The sequence below is a fragment of the Colossoma macropomum genome, unplaced genomic scaffold (genome assembly GCF_904425465.1).
Source record: "Colossoma macropomum unplaced genomic scaffold, Colossoma_macropomum, whole genome shotgun sequence".
NCBI classification, from domain to species: domain Eukaryota; kingdom Metazoa; phylum Chordata; class Actinopteri; order Characiformes; family Serrasalmidae; genus Colossoma; species Colossoma macropomum.
Window position 1 is genome coordinate 14,163,390 of NW_023494806.1, and position 19,863 is coordinate 14,183,252.

At 39.5% G+C, this 19,863-nt stretch overlaps 1 protein-coding gene across 2 annotated transcripts in view; it reads right to left on the reverse strand.

The window, feature by feature from the left end:
- mamdc2a (MAM domain containing 2a) overlaps positions 1-17,120 on the reverse strand; it is a 36,159-nt gene extending 19,039 nt beyond the window's left edge. The window contains exons 1-6 of one of the 2 annotated variants that reach the window (XM_036598983.1): positions 16,796-17,119; positions 16,236-16,361; positions 6,804-7,054; positions 4,788-4,872; positions 4,428-4,565; positions 1,347-1,603 (exon numbers count right to left, since the gene is read on the reverse strand). In XM_036598983.1, the coding sequence (XP_036454876.1) occupies positions 1,347-1,603; positions 4,428-4,565; positions 4,788-4,872; positions 6,804-7,054; positions 16,236-16,361; positions 16,796-16,838 (900 nt within the window). In that variant the 5' untranslated portion in view covers positions 16,839-17,119. Of the gene's footprint in view, positions 1-1,346; positions 1,604-4,427; positions 4,566-4,787; positions 4,873-6,803; positions 7,055-16,235; positions 16,362-16,795 lie in introns of both variants that reach the window. The other variant, XM_036598984.1, reaches the window with a different exon arrangement.
- Between the last annotated feature and the right edge of the window lie 2,743 nt (positions 17,121-19,863).

Consider the following 19,863-nt stretch of genomic DNA (forward strand, 5'->3'; position numbering starts at 1 on the left):
TTCTATTGGAAACTGAACATCTCAAAATAAAGAAGCAGGGTCTGAATATTTTTAAAACATATAAGGTACACCAAAAGTATGTGGACATCTGACTATCACACCTATATCAGCTTGTTGGACATCCCATTCCAAAACCATAAACATTAATATGGAGCTGACCTGCTCTTTACAGCCTCCGCTCTTCTGGGAAGGCTTTTCACAAGATTTGGAGTGTATCTGTGGGAATGTATGCCCATTTAGTAAAAACAGTACTTGTGAGGTCAGGCACTGGTATTGGATGAAAAGGCCTGGCTCACAATCAACATTCTAATTCATCCCAAAGGTAGTCAGTGGGGTTGAAATCAAAGCTCTGCACAGGCCACTAGAGTTCCTCCACAGCAAGCACTAACATTACCCTTCATCGAAACTAAGGGGCCGAGCCCAAACCCTGAAAAACAACCCCAAACAATTATCCCTCCTCCACCAAACTTTAATGTTGGCACTATGCATTCTGGTAGGTAGGGTTCTTCTGGCATCTGCCAAACTCAGATTTATCCATCAGATAACATATCAAAATATATCACATATACATCAAATAATTTGATCAGGGACACCCAAACTTTTGCATACAACTGTAAATACATAGCAGTATGTGCAGGATGGTGAATGTTAATATATATTACATATTTTGTAATGTAATTTGACGGTTTGCAAACAAACTGTGGTATGAGCAGCCACATATTTAAGAGCTAATGTGCTTCTCTCTATCATGCCAAAGGTTTCCAGCCCTAAGTCTCAAAGATAAAAGAACAATCCATCATAAAATGATGAAATACATCCTGATCTGAAGGTAACAGCTGTTTGTAATTTTGCTGTGTGACAGCTTGAAACAATGCTGAACACCCTGTAACCGGGAGCCATTTGAAGTTGCTTGCTTTCCCTGACACTGTGTTTCCATGAAGTGCAGCCTCACAGGGTGATTAATGGGCAGCCACTGCTGCTGCCCTACATTCCAGTGCCCGCTGTGGCCGGATTTAATTATGAAAATTCAGATAAAAGGGCTGAGGGTGAAATGATCATTTGGCCAACACAAGCTCAACTGCAGACATTCAGATACTTAAGCTGTTCATTTCAGGAGTGCTATAATTTCTCTGCTCCATGCGTCATTTCAAAAATAAAAGCTAGTAATTCAGTTACATAAACTCCGCTAATAGCCAAACACAGTATGAATAGTTCAAGCAAAAAAAACAACTTTTGTTTGTGTGAGTCTGAGCTTCATGTTTTAAATCCAGCGCTGTGTGAAGCTTCTCAAACACTTCACAATCTCAACAGTACCAAAAGCTACATTAACTACCTCTAGCACTGACCTCTAAAGGATGTTGTGCCTTTATGTCCACCTGGACAAGTTTCCAAGTGGAGGTGGCATACACTTCTGGCCTCCAGATCTCCTCATAGTGACCCAGCTGGTCTCTTGTGAAAACGGAGAAGAAGTTGCCTCTGGCTTGGTTCCTCTGGTAGTAGAAAGACAAGCAGCCGGACATCGGAGTGGTGGTCATTGGTGACACGAGCTTAGCCACCTCCTGGAACCTCTTAGCATACACTGAGTCCACATACATGTAGTGACCTAGTTCAGAATATTAAAAAAGAAAACAAACAAAAACTTTGATACACAGTGAATTTCTACTGGTTGATCCAACCGTATTTCAGACCTAAAACTAGCATTTAATATGTTATTTTGTCATATTATGTAACGCAGCATTGCATCCCTCAGCCTCTCCAGTTTAACCCCTTAAAATACCAGACTTATTACATACTTAGTCTTATTATTATATTTAGTAACTACAGTGATTTCAATGCAAACCGGTCGAACTTTTCTTAGGTTATAGAAGTGAGTAATGGCCATTTAAGGGGTTAATGTTTAATGTCTATTAATCTTTAATGTTTGCACTACAATACCCAGCATGCATTACACAAATCTGTCATACAACCATCAGGAATCACCAACAACAAAAAAAAACCTTCCACTGTACCACCCTAATGTGTAGTTTTTCAAAAGTTCCACCTTCCTTCAAGTTAACTCATCAGAGAGGGGTTTTCCTAGCCTTTAACCAGAAAATCTTACTCTCGAGGCAACTGTGCCACCACAGTCCGAGGCAAGTAGGCATGTTTACAACAGATGCAGCAATGTTCACATTTTCATTTTGGCCAGAGTGCCCCTTTAAAATAATCACGCAAACAATATTATGGACAATGTTCATTACTCCATGCACTGAAAAGAAGTAATGCATTGTGTTCACTTGATTCAAATGTGTACCTCATTTCCATATGAATAAAACATATTACATCAACAACATTTTATATCTGAGTTTATTTACTTTTGGAAATAAATGTGTTGATGTAATGTGTTGATTTTTCTCCACATATAAACACCATTATGGTTAATACACTGTTGCACACAAACAAAACCCAGTCCTGCCTCTGTGACCACTCCAAACTGACTGTGCGATGCATAAATACCACTTTTATGTTTTGCACAGAATGAATTAAAAGGGAATTTTCAAACTTTCTGCATAATTCAATCACTGAAACTCAAACAGTCATTCAGACTGGTTTGATATGAAATGGCACATGAAGGAAAATGTACAGAATCAGGTTTCTTTACAGTGGTGATGATGGAAACCAGGGATTGCAATGCACACAATGCAAAAATAGCCGTTTTAAAATGACTAGTAAACAACCACTTATCTTCTGAGCTTTTATATGTAAGACTGATGATGGTAAAATAGTAGTAAATCTGGAAAAGTATGTTTTCTTTGGGTACTATTTCATTTACAATGCCCTGTATGTAACTCTCTACTAGGGGTGCGGGAAAAACTCGATTCTTAGATGCATCGCGATGCGGACATGAACGATTCTGAATCGATTCATAAATGTCAAAAATCGATTTTCTAAATATTTAATTTATAACGTAATGTTGATGGAACGCAAAATGTCCTAGTATGGGCTAAAAATATAAATGAAAACACAGATTTACTTTGCTCTGCTTTAAGCTTTAGCTCAGCTATAGCCGCTTTCCTTGCGTTCCTTGAGTTTCTTGTAAAATGTCTCAGCGTCCTGCTGTTTTATGAGGCTGAAGTCGCTTCTCATTCGCCAGCTTCTCGTTCTAATTTTCCTGTTCCACCTTAAATTCGGCCTTAGGCGCCGAATGTAACTGCTGCATCATTTAAAGGTGGAACGGGAAAATTCGAAAGAGAAGCGACTTCATTTTCGCAACTTTTTAGAGAAAGACAGTTGCAGATTTAACCAACCGCGCTGCTTATAAATGCGAATAAGTCCTCCAAATGTTCGTCTTAATCTCTGTTTTTTCGTTCGCTACTGGCGAGGCCAGACTTTGGTGCTAGCTATGTTATGTGACCTGCTGTCTGCTGTCTGTTCTCAGTCGTTGAGAACCAGGGCTTTCGCGCTATGCTGCACACTTTGGAGCCGAGATTCAGCGTCCAGTCTCGAAAATACCCCCCCCCTTAATCCATAATGTAAATGCATAATCTAAATAATGCATTTACATTATGGATCATTACAAATACTTTGCTTTAAAAGTACCAAGTCTTCAGACAGTAGGAAGACAGAAATCCTGTATAGAGAAAAAAGATGCATCAAGATGCATCAATAATCATTTTATAATCACATCGCAGCCCTCTGAATCGTAATCTAATTGAATCATGAGGTGCCTAAAGATTCCCACCCCGACTCTCTACCAAAAAAAATTTTCTCCAAACTATAGTAAAACAATGTCTCATCAGAGTATTTATAGTCGATTAACATTATAACTTTCTGTGAGGTTGTTTTCATGCTTCTGGTGTCTGGTTCCTATCAACACCAGTGTGAGCAATTCTAACTCAGCAGGTTTCTCTAGAATGGAGCATATGACGTCAAAGCACTCTGAATTACTTTGTTTACATCTTAACAATTGAATAATGTGGAAAAATTAGCATAAAATGGAGGAATTCTCATTTAATGAAGCATGCACTTAAAAAAACGAAGTTAAGGTCAATTTAAAATGATAGAAGCATAAGGTAACTGCACAAGTTAATGAAACATAAGGGCTTTAGAGTTCAACAGAACACACAAAAGCTGTGAAGCAAGCTGCCTTGTAATTTTAAGTCACCCTTACTATTATTGGACACAGTACTTGAAACCATTAGCGCTTTATTTATAACCAACACAACAACATATGACTATGACAACAGAGAATAAGCATTAAAGCTTATGCCTTATGCCTTACTACTTAAAAGATGGACTGACTCAAGTGCTCAGAGAGCAGAAACCAGTGGGACACCAGGGGTGGAAAGATGTTGAAGAAACTGCAAAGCTTTTGGAAAGCTTGAGTCAGCGGTATGTGATCCAGCCCCTGAATCAATAAAGCATAAAGATGTTTCGTTCATCCATACCTCTCTGGTCGTTCATGGTGTGGTCATTGGGGAGGTTGGACTGAGGGTCTCGGGTGAGGCTGCCTCCCACATACCAGTTCACATTGGGGTTCCACTGGTTACTGTAGCCACACAAGTGGTGCTCCTCAAAATTACACTCTGAGACATAGTAATACACATGCTTGTCTTTAGGTAACCTTGTAAAAGTTGATTGCACCCATATATAGTAATGGAACTACTTTTGCTCAGAAGCTCAGCATACATGTGTTTGTCATTACCACTATTGCTTCACCACTCAAATCTCAAATACTGGTGCATCAGCAATGAAGTAAAGGAGATATCATTCTGCATGACAACAACATGGTAAAGCAGAAGATATACCTAGACAGTAGCCAGGGATGATGTGAATTTCAAAGATAGCGATGCTGTTTCCTGGTCCTTGGTTGGGCTGAGCCTCCATTAAAAGCTGTGAAAAAAATGAACAAATGAAGACAGAAGTTAGGGTTACACAATATGTTGTTTACTAAGTTTTGTCACATTATCTGCATATGTAACACTGATATCAGAGAAGTCTGCAATGAACAAATGAGCATTTAAGCAATCAATGAATGTTTTTCTGGTGCTCATGATTAGTCGCAGATGTTCTGTGGGTTTCCGGAATAAATTAAGGCATTCACATGACCTGACAAACAAATCACAAATGCTGGCCAACCTTAAAGGAATGGCTCACCAAAAATCAAATTTCTACATTTTTTTTTCACTCAATTCAAATATAGTCGAATAAGCAAGAGATGCTTGGCATCTACAAGGGCTAAAGAAGCTAAGAAGTAATGGAAGCCCATGACACTCTAAACATAAAAAATGCAAGAAGAAAACAAGTCTTGGCTGAATGACTAATGTGGAGGAAGACAAAAACTGTACATTTGATTTTTGTTTCAATAAATCAATCATTTAAATTACAATACAATAACATAATCAATGTGTTTTAATATCTCAGCAAAGCTTCATATCTTCAGAAAGGCAACTTTACAAGAGAAAGAACGACTGTTAGTCCACTTATCATGAAATTCTGACACAGTGTAAAAGGACAGCTCAAATTATGTAAAGAAATGATAAACAACAAAAATATAAATACAAGGTTTTGCCCTGACAGTGACACAATATTAAATTATATTATAATTACAATATTTCACGATATATTCACAATATGGCATTTTGTCCATATCATGCAATTGTAACAGGAGCTGATGTAAAGTAATATGATGATGCTTAAGGTTCAAAACATACAGCACTGTGCAAAGTTTCAGGAACTTATATTTAGGAAACACAGAAAAATACTAATAGTATAATAAATACTAATAATATTACGACTATAAAAAAATGAGTAGTGTTATTTATGTTAATGTGTTTGTTTAACCATTTCCAAAGCTCTCTTGAGGAAGCTGAGTATTAGTTATCACATGTAGTTTGTCTAATCAGTACTTCATTAAAGAATTGAATCAGGTGAGCTGCTGATGGAGTTCAACAAATCTATGGTCAATGGCGTCAATAAGAAATCATGAACCAAGACTATGTTGTTCTAATTAACTTATAAGAGATCAACTACTTTTTTAAAACAAAAAAAATACTTGTTACTTTTCACTGGATGTATGTTTTTAGATTTATTCTGTTGTGTTATATGTTATACAGGGTTTTTTTATATTTATAACATGTTTTCTGCTGAGCTAAATGGCTTGAACGTTTTCACTGTACTGTACATATTAGTGCACCAAATAAAAGAGCCCAAGTGTTGACACTTCACTGTTTTGGGTTGTGGGAAAAGTCTAGAATCATATGTCACTGCTTTATTGCTGGGGGGGCTCTATTCTGAGAAGCTGTTTCAACTATGAGAGATGTTGCAGTTTATATACACTACATACATTGTACATCTCAATGTATATGCATCTGTGTAAATATGGTGTATGGTAGGACCATTAAGGTGATGTATACGCTTGAAGCAAAAACAAGTGGCATGGATTCATTTGCTTTGCTATCATTATTCATAAAGCACATTAAACAACTTCAATGCGTTTGTTTACGCTGAGCCCATATTACACTCAACCTCTCCTCTAATATATGTAATTCCCCGCAACGTTTAACCAAAATATATGGCCTCAGAGTAAAAAATGACTTGTTAAAGTAGTGCTAAGCGATCAAAGCCAAGGCCTCTAGGCCTTAACAAAGAACTCCTATTTTCAAACTCAGCTGAAATCCTCTTTTCGTGTTTTAAGCTCTTTTTGGAGACTATGAATTCCCCAGACACATCGGGCTACAAAACCCACTCTCTGTGAGAATATCTGCTTTTTTACCACTCTCCTGTCTGACACGCAGAGATGACTGTTCCATATCTGCTCCTACCTGGTAGGCTCTGGAAATGTTGCGGAGGTCTATGCTGGCTATGAGCCAGCTGTCGGAAGCCTTGTCCGCCATCCATAGTGTATAGTCGAAGCTCTCGCCGTGGGGGCGTAAGTGGACCTGGAGGGAGCCCGTCCCCGTGATTTGGTAAACCAGACGCAAACAGCTCCACTCAAGTATCTCAATCTCGGGGCTCGCCAACACAGCCCTGTCAGCTTCCCCCATAAACGAGGAGTCCGCTGTTATGAAGCGACCTGCGGGAAGAACATTAACATTGCTTGGTGGTGTATGTGCCTGCATATACAGTAGAGATCAAAATTAGAGAACGATTCATAAATACTTGAATTTTTCTCAAATACTAGTGACTTTCATCGCTCAAAATTTGAGGGAGTATTAGTTGTGGGCATACCACTGTTCTACTACAATGTCATGCAAAATAGCCAAGGCAAATCAACAAAACCCTTGACATTGTGGAAAACCCAGCGATCAAAATTAAAGAACAGTAACCACTGTAGCAGAAAAGAAGCTTACAAACAAAACTTTTGATGGTTACAGCTTTCAAAAATTAGGAGGAGATATAGAGGCCCTTGCTTCAAGGCCCTTGTGACTTCAGCACATCTGTGCCTGCAAGACATCACCAATTTCTCACACTGCAAGATCAACTGTTCCATTCTTATTCCAGTCTCCTCCACAGTTTGGTAACTGTAGTGGGTTTCTTAGGAATAATTTTGTCGCCAGTGATCTTCCAGAGATTCTGGATTTGGTTCAGATCAGGACTCTGGGCTGGCCATTTCAGTATTTCAATGTTGTCAGCTTCGACAAAGCGCTATACCTATTTTGCAGTACGTCAAGGGACACTGTCTTGCATAAAAATTGCTGGCTGATTAGGAGATGTTCATTGCTAATTGGGAGATGTTCGTAGGGAAGGAATCGCATGTTGCCGAAGGATGTTCTGATAAACGTTAGCATTCTCCTTGCCATGTAGCTGTATAAGAAGCCCAACTCCTGCTGCAGGAAACAAGCCCCAAAACATGACATGTCCTGCTCGAAACTTAACTGACTTCTTCACACACTTTGGGCTTAGTCTTTCAACGCCAAACATAATGTTTCCCATCTGACTCAAATAAATTAAACTTGCTCTCATCACTGAAGTTCTCCTCCATTCACACAGCATGCTCTTCGGCAAATGTTAGTCTAGCCTTTTGATTCTCTCTGTTGATGAGAGACTTGGCTACTGCGGAAAGGGCTTTCAGTCTGAATTCTCTCAGACGGAGAAACGCTGGTATGCTGAGACAGAACCTTGCCCCAAGCTACAGTGCAATTCCGGCAGCAGTGTTGAACCAACTCCGCATCAAGAGTCTCTGTTTCATCCTGTTCTCTAGTGCAGTTGTCTTAAGTGGATGACCAGCATTTTTTGGGGACAAATCAATTAATGTCATTGTAAAGCTTCAATATTCTAGAAATCAAGCTCTTGGAACAACCAGCTTCTCTTGCAATGGTTCAAAGAGTCATCGCTTAGGCCTTCATCTGAACAACCTGCTGTTGCAAGGTTTCAGTCAATTTGGAGTGTCTCACCATTTTGCAAAATGATTACGAGTGTGGCCAGATAAATAGGGTTTTTCAGATAATTAAGAGAATTAGAACCAGATGCCAGATTCGCACCAATAACTGTGAAGTATCCCAAAGTGTTCTCTAACTTCAATCACAGTTGTCTTTCAAATTTCACATGGTTTTTGCATTGTGATATAGAATAATTTTAAATTAAGAAATATCTTCACCTACATCCCTTCTATTCGTGTTAGGATTTAAATTTAGATTAGATCTCAACCACATTTAACACAAGTGTATGTGTGTTTATTATCCATATACAATCACGTAAGCGGAAATATGTCTCATGAGTGTTGATTAGCAGGTGAGAAAATACGCAATGAAATGAAAGATGGAGGATACACGAGGCTGAAATTAACCCAAAACCAACAGCCTTCTCAGTCCAGGCCGATGAAAGTGCCCAGGCCAGGCTTGCTAACTTGCATCTTTACGAGGAAAAAAACAGTAAACAACAGTAAAACAGAAATGACATTATGATTTTCGTAGATTTTGTTTGAAAAACTAAAATATTGGGGACTGATATTCGTAAATGAGCTCTATTCTGATTGGTTAGCCTGTATTGTACCTTATTCAAAAAGCAGTCTGAGGGAGATTCTTAATGGTACAACCATCTAAACATTGGCCTGATCATCAGGAGAAAACAAGCTCGATCCCCAGCAATGCCACATTCATCTGTGGTCAGGAGTCCATGAGAGCACCACTGGCCTTGCTCTCTCTGGGTGAGTAGGATAAGGCCACGTCCATCCGCCCCATCACTTAGCATGATTCTAGCCAATGCAGGCATCTGTTAGCAGACGTAACAGAATTTGTAGTTAGCGTTCTGAGTCGGTTTGATCAAAGTACTTATTGGAAAGTCTGTTCACTTGACGGCCATCTTTGAAATGTCACCGGGCTGTTATTGCCAGTCATAAAAGATCAGACTCCTCTCTATTTGAATGGGGAGAGATCAAAATACTCGAAACTGAAGGTCAATTTAACATTTAAAGAACATGTTTGAAATCACGTTCGGATAAAATGTGGTGAAAACCTCATAAATGGTTAAAATAAGTTGTTTGGTTCAATGAAGCACAAAAAATAACCGACCAGCACAGACTCTATCAGGCTGAGAATCATGGCCAAAATCAGGGTAAAAGTCATGTAATGAAACCCCAACATAAGTCTTGGGCAAGACTCGTGTAACATGATTAAACTGTGCGTTGCTCTGGATAAATGTGTCTACCAAATGCTGTAAATGAAGCTGAGTGTTGTAAAATATGTCCAAAGAGTAAGCAGCTGTTTTGTGTTAAAAAAAATCAAATTTAGTAAACTTTTGACTCTTTGCAATGTATGTGTGTTTCTTTAACAGGTGCAGATCCAATTCAACAATCTGGGGTGAGCTACAATCATGCTGATGAATGACCTTCATTCAACTATTTTTGCCTAAATCCAAAAGACCACGAATACAAAGTTCTTTCTGACTTCTCACCAATACAGAACTTTCCCCTCATAACACTGGGATCATTTCACTAAATCAAAATCAAATAAAGCTGGAAGGTATCAGTGTCGCACACATTGAGATAATGTGTTTGGGATGATGATGGAATAAAAGTCTTAATTGCCGTGCATAAAGTAAATCAAATGAATGGGTGGTCCGTGTTGCCTAACATTAATATCCAGCATGTATGTCAAAAACCAGGTGTGATCTATATTAGCTCCTTTGCCTAATAGCGGTTTACACAACCTTTGGAAACAAAGGATCATGATGGATAGAACTGTTCATCTAAGCACTCCAGTCCAAGTAGATTGTTTAGAGCACATAGAACAGGCTACGTCTGGATTTAAACAGTATTTGAAAGCAGAACAGAAATATCACTTCTCCAGAATTAAGTAATCTTAGCTGACATCTATGCATCCAACTTGCCACATGCTCAAATCGCATCAGACATAAGATTTGGGTGCCGTTAACTTTATTACCTCTGATACCTCCAGATGTTCTCACGGTGAGAATGACTCATTCCAGATGCCACTGAAGTCTAATTTGTCTTTTCTCTTCTTCTTCTCTCAGTATGTCTTGTTATAAAACATGCTCCTCTCCTTCACTTTGGCTTGACACTTGGCACCTTTCTTATTTAGTCCTTGAGCAAATACCGAAACTTTGGGCAGCACTTTGTAAGACAAAACTCATAGCTGCTTCAGTACTTGGTGTTTGATGGATGAAATTATTACCATTCTGTTGGTGCTAGAGCTAATATTGTGCTTTTTGTATAGTAGTAGCTCAAAACAGGTTCCACCTTAATAATGGAAAAACAAGTGAATCTCAGCATATCGTCACTGTTGTAAGAAAACCATGTATACCGATCAGGCAGAACATTCTACGCTCATTGTCCATTTTATCAGCTCCACTTACTATATAGGTGCACTTTGTAGTTCTACAATTACAGACTGTAGTCCATCTGTTTCTCTTTGATCCACTCAGACCAGTGCAACACACACTAACACACCACCACCACATCAGTGTTACTGCAGTGCTGAGAATGATCCACCACCCAAATAATACCTGCTCTGTGAGGGTCCATGGGGGGTCCTGACCACTGAAGAACAGGGTAAAAGGGGGCTAACAAAGTATGCAGAGAAACAGATGGACTACAGTCTGTAATTGTAGAACTACAAAGTGCACCTATATAGTAATGGAGCTGATAAAATTGTTATCAATGTTAAAAGAGCGCAGTCAATCTGGGGCATACGACGCATTTTGCTGCAATCCAGCAGCCGTCCCCAGACGTGTATTCTCATTACAAGATCACATCTGACCCCGCTGGACTAGCCAGCTCCATGAGGTGCTTTACATTCAAAAACAAAACTTCTTGGCTCAGATCAAAGAACCATCCAAGGAAAGAGTCTTCAGAGAATCAAAAAGCGCTTTCTGGAACCTTTATTTTTAAGTGTGTATAACAGGAATATGTCCACAGCATCACCCAGTTTACACCTCTACAAACTCTTTAAAACTGACTCAGAAACTGTTGTGGTAAACCAAAGGGTTTTGGTAACTGAGCCCACAGTAAACAGCGTCAGTTATAGTGTGTAAGGCTCTGAAATTCAAAAGCATCTGTTGTTGCAGAGCTCAGAACTGTTTACCTTTGTTGTGGGTGTTGACTGAGGCCTCAAGAAAGAAATAACTCAGGTTTTTGAGCATCAGCAAGTTCATGGACCAAAATGTTCCTAAGTCATCAAATAATGATTGTACTAAGAAAGCTGGTCAAAGCTTTGTGCCTCTGATCATAAGGGCGCAGTCTAGACATACGCTTGCGGGGGGTGATGTCATTCACAGATGGAGCTAAATTAAATGTACATGTAGGAGCGATGAGGAGGTAAGCTGGTTGAGTGAAGCCCAGCTCCAGAATGACTGGGGTCCAGTGACTACAGTACATGGTGCAACTCCAACAAGAACTTCATGGCAATTGGCAAGAGATTAACTCAGAGCCCCTCTACACTTTCCCACTCCCTGCAGCTGCTGTTCCTCAATGACTGTGCAAAGCAGGAGATTAGCTCCAAAGCAGCATGCTTGCATGCTTCTCTCTTTGGAAAAGCATAGACATTGAACAGAAGCCCACCAAAGTCTGCATTACATCTCAAAATGCTTACAAATGATTTCTGCAGCTGTTCAAAAACGTCTGGAGAAAATAGGCCGGTAGGGTCACTGTTGAGCACTTATTCGGCCCTGGGAAAAAATGACCCATTTCTCCAACATATGCTTTGAAAGGCATCCAAGTCATTGCAAGTACTATTGATGACTGTCACTGTAGGAGGTAAAGAACATAATTCCTCCACATGGAAAAGTACTTTGGAATGGTAAGCCTTTTTAATATGTAGGGATAGCACCAATACCCTGAATTAGCACTGTGCAATATCCAGTAGAAAATGCTGCATCGGATATTGGTGGATAAAAAGAACAAATCACATCCAAGTCCATATTAAATCAAGCTTGAAATATAACAGGAATTTCTGTTTTGCAACATAACATAAAGCAAAGTAAAATATGTCACATTAGTCACGTTGCCTCACGTTAACATAAGAACAGTGAGTCGTTAGCTAGCTGTATTATACTAGAAGCACAATTCCTTTATTTTGAATCAGAGATGTAGCTAAGAGTGGGCCTCAGAAGGCATACACACCCCACTTGAAAGCCAGGCCCCCCAAATTTCTCCAATGGCAATGACAATATTACAAAATATAAAGTTGTTGTGTGGATAACTGTTGTTTTCTTATATTCTGATGACTGCTCCACCTTTTCTCCCTAGAAACTGGCTGAGCTGCGCTAGTTCCTATGGGCTACTTACCTAGTTGTTAAGAAAAAGCAGTTGACCTTGATTAAAAAAAAAAAAATCTACTATTTGCCCTTAACATGCAGGCCTTGTGCGGTAAAAGGTACGATTCTGGTTAATCAGCCTTTGTAGTGTTTTCAGTTGTAGTTATGTTTTCAGTTACTGTGCTTTGCACATTAACTAACAGTAACAGTATCAGATCAGATTTCATGTGTTTTTGTTCACATATGCTTTACTACAGCAACCGATGCGGATATGCAAACAAATGCAACTACAGACTATACAAACCAGATTTTAGCACTTCTAACTTGAAATCTGAACAGTCAGTCCAAAAAGTCACATATTAGACACCCCTTTGTAGCCTTTGTAGTTTTTAGAGAAAAAAATATTGCATCAGATCCTCATTCACCAATATTCAAGGTTTCGGTACGAGTATCATTATTGGAAAAAAAATATGCATCGTGTCATCTCTATAAAAATATTTGCCCTATTTCTCTTCATGCTACCGGACTTTCAATTCCACTCCAAGCAAATGATGGTACACTTAACTGTGTTTCCACCACAGTGTCCGGCCTGGGGTTGCTAGGGAAACCAAACAGAGACACAGTCATGGCCCAGGCTGGGTTATGCTGCTATTTAACGACCCGTTGGGGGAAATGCAGCGCAACCGCTCCACATGCAAAGGGCTGAGTCTGAAGTGACATTTTTGGCCTTGGTGATTGCCCGGCATGTGGCCACATTACCTGCTATGGGTTGGTTCTGAGCTAGATGTGCTGGACATGCTCCTGTCCTCGCCTAGTTTTCTCTACTAGTAAAATATCTCTCTGTTGCATAACAGTCCAGGCCACACAGCTTTCCAACAGCTATTGCTGACAGTATGGGTTTTTGGCATGCTAGCAATGATAGCATCACTTATTTTGGACGCGTACACAAACTTCCCTGACACACTGAAGAATAGGCTGCTGCTACAAGACCTGGACTTTCATAACAAAAAAGCATTGGTTTATGGAAGGTGGCAGAAACTGTGGCATAAATGTCCTTTTCTGTCACAGATGAAGAGCCTGCAATGTCAGAAAGCTCACTCTATTTGCACCATACACTGGAAACAACAGTGCTTTGAATCCAATATTTTGGGCTACTTTACATACTTCTAGCAAAACTTGTATTAATGTTTTATTCACAAGAAATCAAGTCAATTCAAAGCAACATTTTTTGTCAGTGTAGAGTGATACTGAATATTCAGTGATGAATTTACAATGTTTGTATTGTTTTACATATTTTTTCCATCATTCCTCTATGCTTTAGAATTAAGCAGTTTGTTTTTGTTACTGGGCCTTTAAGACTTGCATATGTAAATTAGCTCTTTTCTGATTGGCCACTTTGTGTTGCGCCTTATTCAAAAATCAGTCTGAGCTAAAATCACTCCTTTTAACACCAGCATGAACGAGCAGGGCTTAACTGCTGTAGGCTGAATAGAATTGAATACAGGCTGTTTCGCTGCTTAGGTTCCATGTGTGGACTGTATGGACTGGGGTGTGAGGGGTACATTTTGAAACCTTAACCATGATCATACACTATATTAAACTCTTATGCTTCAGAGTAGCAAAAACAAATTCTGTTTTCAATGATACGGGCGCTGTAAGTTCTATGAAGCTCAGTAGTAGACTCCTAATACTGTAGAGCAGTTTCAGTGAACCTGACCTTGCAGGTCAAGCCCTTCTTTGTCTTTCTCAATTATTCATCGACAGGCTATGTGAAAATGTACGGCTATATAAAGGCGTTCATGAAAAACAATGCATCCATGTCATATATTTAGAGCTTCTGAGACCATAGTAAAAATACACAGACCATGTCATTCAGTGAGACTTTGAAACTCAAAACGTAAGAGTTGCTGTGAGAGCTGAGTGAGACCAGAAGTCTTAACAGAACTGCTTCCTCTTTGAGTGTCAGCAATTTCATGGACTAAAAAGTTCTTAAGTCATCAAATAAGTGGTCTATTAGAAAAGAAGACAAAAAACGAACAGTGCTTTGCCCTTCTGACCACGAGGCACCACGTTTAGACATATGGAAGCAGCTGATAATGTAATTTGCAGGCAAAGTACATTAAATGTACAGTACATGTCCAAATGTTTGTAGACATCTGCTCATCTAACATTTGTATCAATCAGGGAGTTTGTCCCTCTTTGCTGCAGAAACAGCATGTACTTTTCTGGGAATGCTTTACACTAGATGTTGGAACATTGCTGTGAGGATTCGACTGTATTCAGCCACAAGAGCATTAGTGGTATTATGGTCAGGTATTGATGTCATTCCAAAGGTACTGGATGGAGCTCAGTCAATCCAAAGAACTGCACCACAGCCCAATGCTGGGGGCTTCACATCCTTCTAGCTGACACTTGCCATTGGGCATGGTGACCTTAGGCTCATGTGTGGTAGAGTATCCCATTCTGAGTGGACATACAGGGCTCATAGTAGAGTGGTGAGGAGATAAGTTGATGCCCATATGCAGAATGGTTGGGATTCAGTGGCTCATCAAAAACATCATGGCTATAGAGATTAAAGGGCCCTTATCCTACATGTTTCATGTATTTCATTTTTAAGCCCACTTATGTTACTTCTAGAGCTGCTAAATGGTTTTTCATTCTTTTTAATATCATAAATTAACATTTATAATATGTGTGAGGGTTTATGCCATTTTAACATGACTGTATCTAACCTCTCTTTCTCGCTTAGAATTACACAAGCCATTTTTGTTACCTTGCCTTTAAGACTGGAATATGTAAATGACCTCTGTTCTGATTGGCTGCCCTGTATTGCACCTCAGTCAAAAAGCAGTCTGGGCTAATACTAGTCTCACAGGGCCAGATGTGATCTCTAAACAAGAACATCTGGGGATGACCATGAGAAAGCTTGGGCTGAATGTGAGTGGGAGTGTGAAATTTCTAAACGTGAAGGTGGAGCTCAAAGCAGGGGCTTATGGAGCACTTGGCAACACTGTCCTTCAGACAACAAGCCAAACAATTTTAACAACCTGGTCCCAGACTTATATTGTCCTTACGAGTCTACATCCCACAAAGAGGAGGCTGAAACACTCCTTATAACTTCAAAGTGAATGGGCGGGGCTAAACTGCTGTGAGGTGAAACGCTTTGCTTTTCACAGTACCACAAAAAACAGTGAATTCAAAATAGGCTATTTTTGCAGATTACTTTCCATATATGGACTGGAGAGTGAATAATACATTTTGAAACTTTAACAACGACTATATATCAAACTTATTTCTCAAAAAAAGCAAGGAATATTTGTTTTTCCATGGGCCCTTTAACCTAGAAACCTCACTAACCTCAAACCTCAGCAGTTGCTGCACCTCATTGACTGCAAAGCAGGAGTTATTAGTTCCACAGTCATCATCTCTCTCTCTCTTCAGAGAAGCACAGATTAAAAATAAACCAATTTTTTTTTAAGTTTTAACAGCTAGCCTGGGGTATAAGCTGATTTACTGGTACCAAAGTATGGTGCTGCTTTTACCTTCATCGTTTACAGTCCACGAAGCATAAGTTGGATCCGACGTGTAGCCGCATGTGTCCTGGTCGAAGCTGCAGGAACCGGGCAGCAGCTGGAGCTGAGCCTTCACCAGCACCAGCACCACTGCAACTGAGAAACACAGAAAAACAAACACTCTTCAGCGCTAATAAAACATCTCCTGTCAGTCATTCGACACGAACGACGAGGATTCAAGCATTTAACGAGGCTGAAGTTGGCTTCTTATTCGCCAGCTTCTTTTTTCGAATTTTCCGTTCCACCTTAAATGGTGCAGGCGCCAGAATGTAACTGCTGAGGCGCCAGAGTGTAACTGCTGCACCATTTAAGGTGGAACGGGGGAATTCGAACAAGGAGCTGACTTCAGCTTCGCGAGGATTCACTAGAAAGAATTAGTGACAGAAAAAAGTGTTCTTTCTCCAAAAAAGTGAAGAAAAGTCCACGTTGACGAGCTGAAACACGCCCGCGAGTCTGAGGTAAAGTGCTAACACAAACCGTTAGTCTTTTTTGGATTGTCTTGTTTTGAATGGAAAAAAGCGACTCCTTACCTAACAGCGCGGAGAGAGCTGGGAGATGAAGAGGAGCAGTCATGGCAGACAGATGCAGGAGCGTTGAAGCAGCGCTGAGATCACACAGCCTGAATACTGGTCGGACATTAGAGTGCTGGAGAATACCGGCCACTCCTGCACGGAGAGAGACACTCCTTTAATTGCTGCAAGCATCAAGTCCCCATCGTTTTAGCACGGTGGAGACAGAGTGCTTGGCAGGCTGTCCAAAGCTGGAAGGAGGAGGGTCAGCGCTTGGTAATTGGGAGCAGCAACCGATGAGCACACTCAGCAAATGATGTTCACGCTGGAGGATTGTTTTGGTCATGGGACCAGGGTGATATCATGATGTCCAGTTTGGATCTTTTAGTTTAGCCTACTTCAGCTGCGGTACTTGTCCCATCATGCGTGATATACAATACCAGGCAAAAGTTTGGGTACACCTGTTTATCATCTAAGAGAGACGTTTCTTTGCCACTGATCTGTAGTAACATTGACGACACGAACACTGTGTCACAACACGTGAAATTATGTACATTTTTGATAATTAAAAAAATTAAAATTGTTATATTTAGGGTCGCTACAAAGGTATATAGACTGTATGTCCTGTAGACGCCTGCTTAGAGGTGGGCGATACAGCTAAATGTAATATGATGATACTTCAGGAAGTTTTTACGATACACGATGTATCACAATATTTATTTTTTTTACATCTGAAAAGTTAGAACAGACCAACATTATTCAACATTTCTCACACTGTGGTGCACTAAATCCAGTTAAACAGGACCAATTATGCTCTTTTCTTAATCAAACATGAAGCTGGATTTTTAAGTACTGACAGTATCCACAATATGCTCAGAAAAGCTTATTGAGACATAATGTATCACGATAATGATAAGAATTGTCATATTGCACACCTCTTCAAGATTTCTTCTGAAATCAAGGGTATTAATAGGGCAGGTTTATAGGTTTGTCCCCCTTGACTGCAGTAACAGCCTCTACTCTTCTAGGAAGGCTACACGAGATGCTGGAACATTGCTGTGAGGATTTGATTGCATTCAGCCACAAGAACATTAGTGAGGTCAGGTGCTGATGCTGGATGATTAGTTCTGGATCACAAAAGCCACTCCCAACTCATCCCAAAGGTGCTGGATAGAGCACCATCATTCTAGAGAACACAGCTCCACTGCTCCACAGGTCAAAGCTAGGGGGGGTAGAGGGGTCTAGCTGATGCTTGGCATTGTGCATGTGACCTTAGGCTTGTTGCTTCAGGAAATATGCTAGATGAGTTAGCAGTAAAGCATTACATCATCTCCTGTCTGCTTGTCCTCCTTTTGCCCCATGGAAACGAAAAGTGTATATTAGCCTTTTAAAAATGCCTTTCCGTGAAGATTATACAAGCTGTGTGCACAGTTCAATACCTGTGTCAGCAATGGGTGCACCTTAAAGTATATGAATAAAGTAAATGAAGGGGTGTCTGGATACTGAATTCACCACTATTTATATTTGTCTGAAAACTAATTTCAAGCATTTAAGTATAAGCCTTTAAATTAAAATGGTGTCAAACAGAAGAACAGCTCCCAACAAACTTCACTACAGATGCTGAATGTACTAAGATGTTCCACTGCTGTTCTATAGTACTTGAAGAGGTTTTTGGCCTGTAATGTTTGTGCTCCTACTCTAATTATTGTTTTGCTAAACTACTTTTACTTCTGCTTGAGTCATTACATCATTGAAGTAGCATTGCTGTTACGTGTGGGTGGACCTAGACTACTCACTGAGTTTTTATAAAAGGTAAAGTATTAAACAGGCATGGACATCATATCATCGCGGTTGGAACAAATCCTTGTATCTCTATAATGGTACACTCTAATAAATGATGGTTCTTCAAGGGGTTTTTAGTAAAGAAAATGGTTCTATATAGAACCATGAACACTCAAAGAGCTCTTTGCGTGATTGAAGGGTTCTTTGCATTGTTAAATGGATCTTCAGATTGATAGGGAATGTGATGTAGATGGTTCTATATAAAACTTTTTGAAAAGGGTTCTGTATAGCACCAAAAAGGGTTCTTCTATTGTTACCCTTTTTGGTGCTATATGGAACCCTTTTCGAAAAGGTTCTATATAGAACCATATAAAACTAAGAACCATTTTCTTTACTAAAGAACCCCTGAAGAACCTAACCGTGTCTAACTTTACAGGAAAAGGAAAAAACCTTTGATGTTAATGTAACAATATTTTTTTTTTCAAATAATTTTGGACCATTATTGATCTGTTCATCATGAGATTTTCACACAATATGTAGGGTAGCTGAAATTTTCCAATTATGCAAAACATAAAAAATAAACATATATTAGAATGATGTGCTGCACAGTAATGTATCTTTAATGATGCATTGAATGTTGAAGTTTCAAGCTAGTCTCAAGACATCTGTGTCTGTGCCAGTACCACTGTGTTATTTCTGAGATGAGATCTGGGGCCAAGATAAGTTCATTTAATAATATAAACCACATTTAAAGTGGCATAAATGATCAAAAGCATCACTAAGTTCTTTCCATGTGAGCTGTTTTGCTTTTAAAAGAATAAGAAATCAAGTGTACAGTTTTCCCCAAACGTAGTTGATTGGCAAGGCATTTTTGCTTCTTCAGTTTTGTACTGGAGTGATGAGACTAATACAATAGAAATCTCTGCTATCCAGTAAGATTTTGGGTGACCTAGAATTACATTAATTTTAAATTACATTGCATTATGTTTGGGGTAAAGGGAAATTGTGCAAATTTGACTTTTTACATTTGTGAACCGATATAAAAAAAAAATACTTGGTCTCTAAGTCTATTTTCAGTGGTGAATCACAATTGATGTTGCAGTTTATCATAAGACCAGGTCTGAAACACGTCTAGGAAATCAACCCTAACAGATGTGGTACATTTAATTACATTAAGAACAAAGAGTGCTGTTTGAATTTAGGAACCCTGAAACAATGACTTAATCAAGCAAGAATTAATGAAGTTCACTGTGTCCAGAGTCGAAGTCCACTTTGTTCATCAGACCAGGACCCGTTCTCTCCTTCAG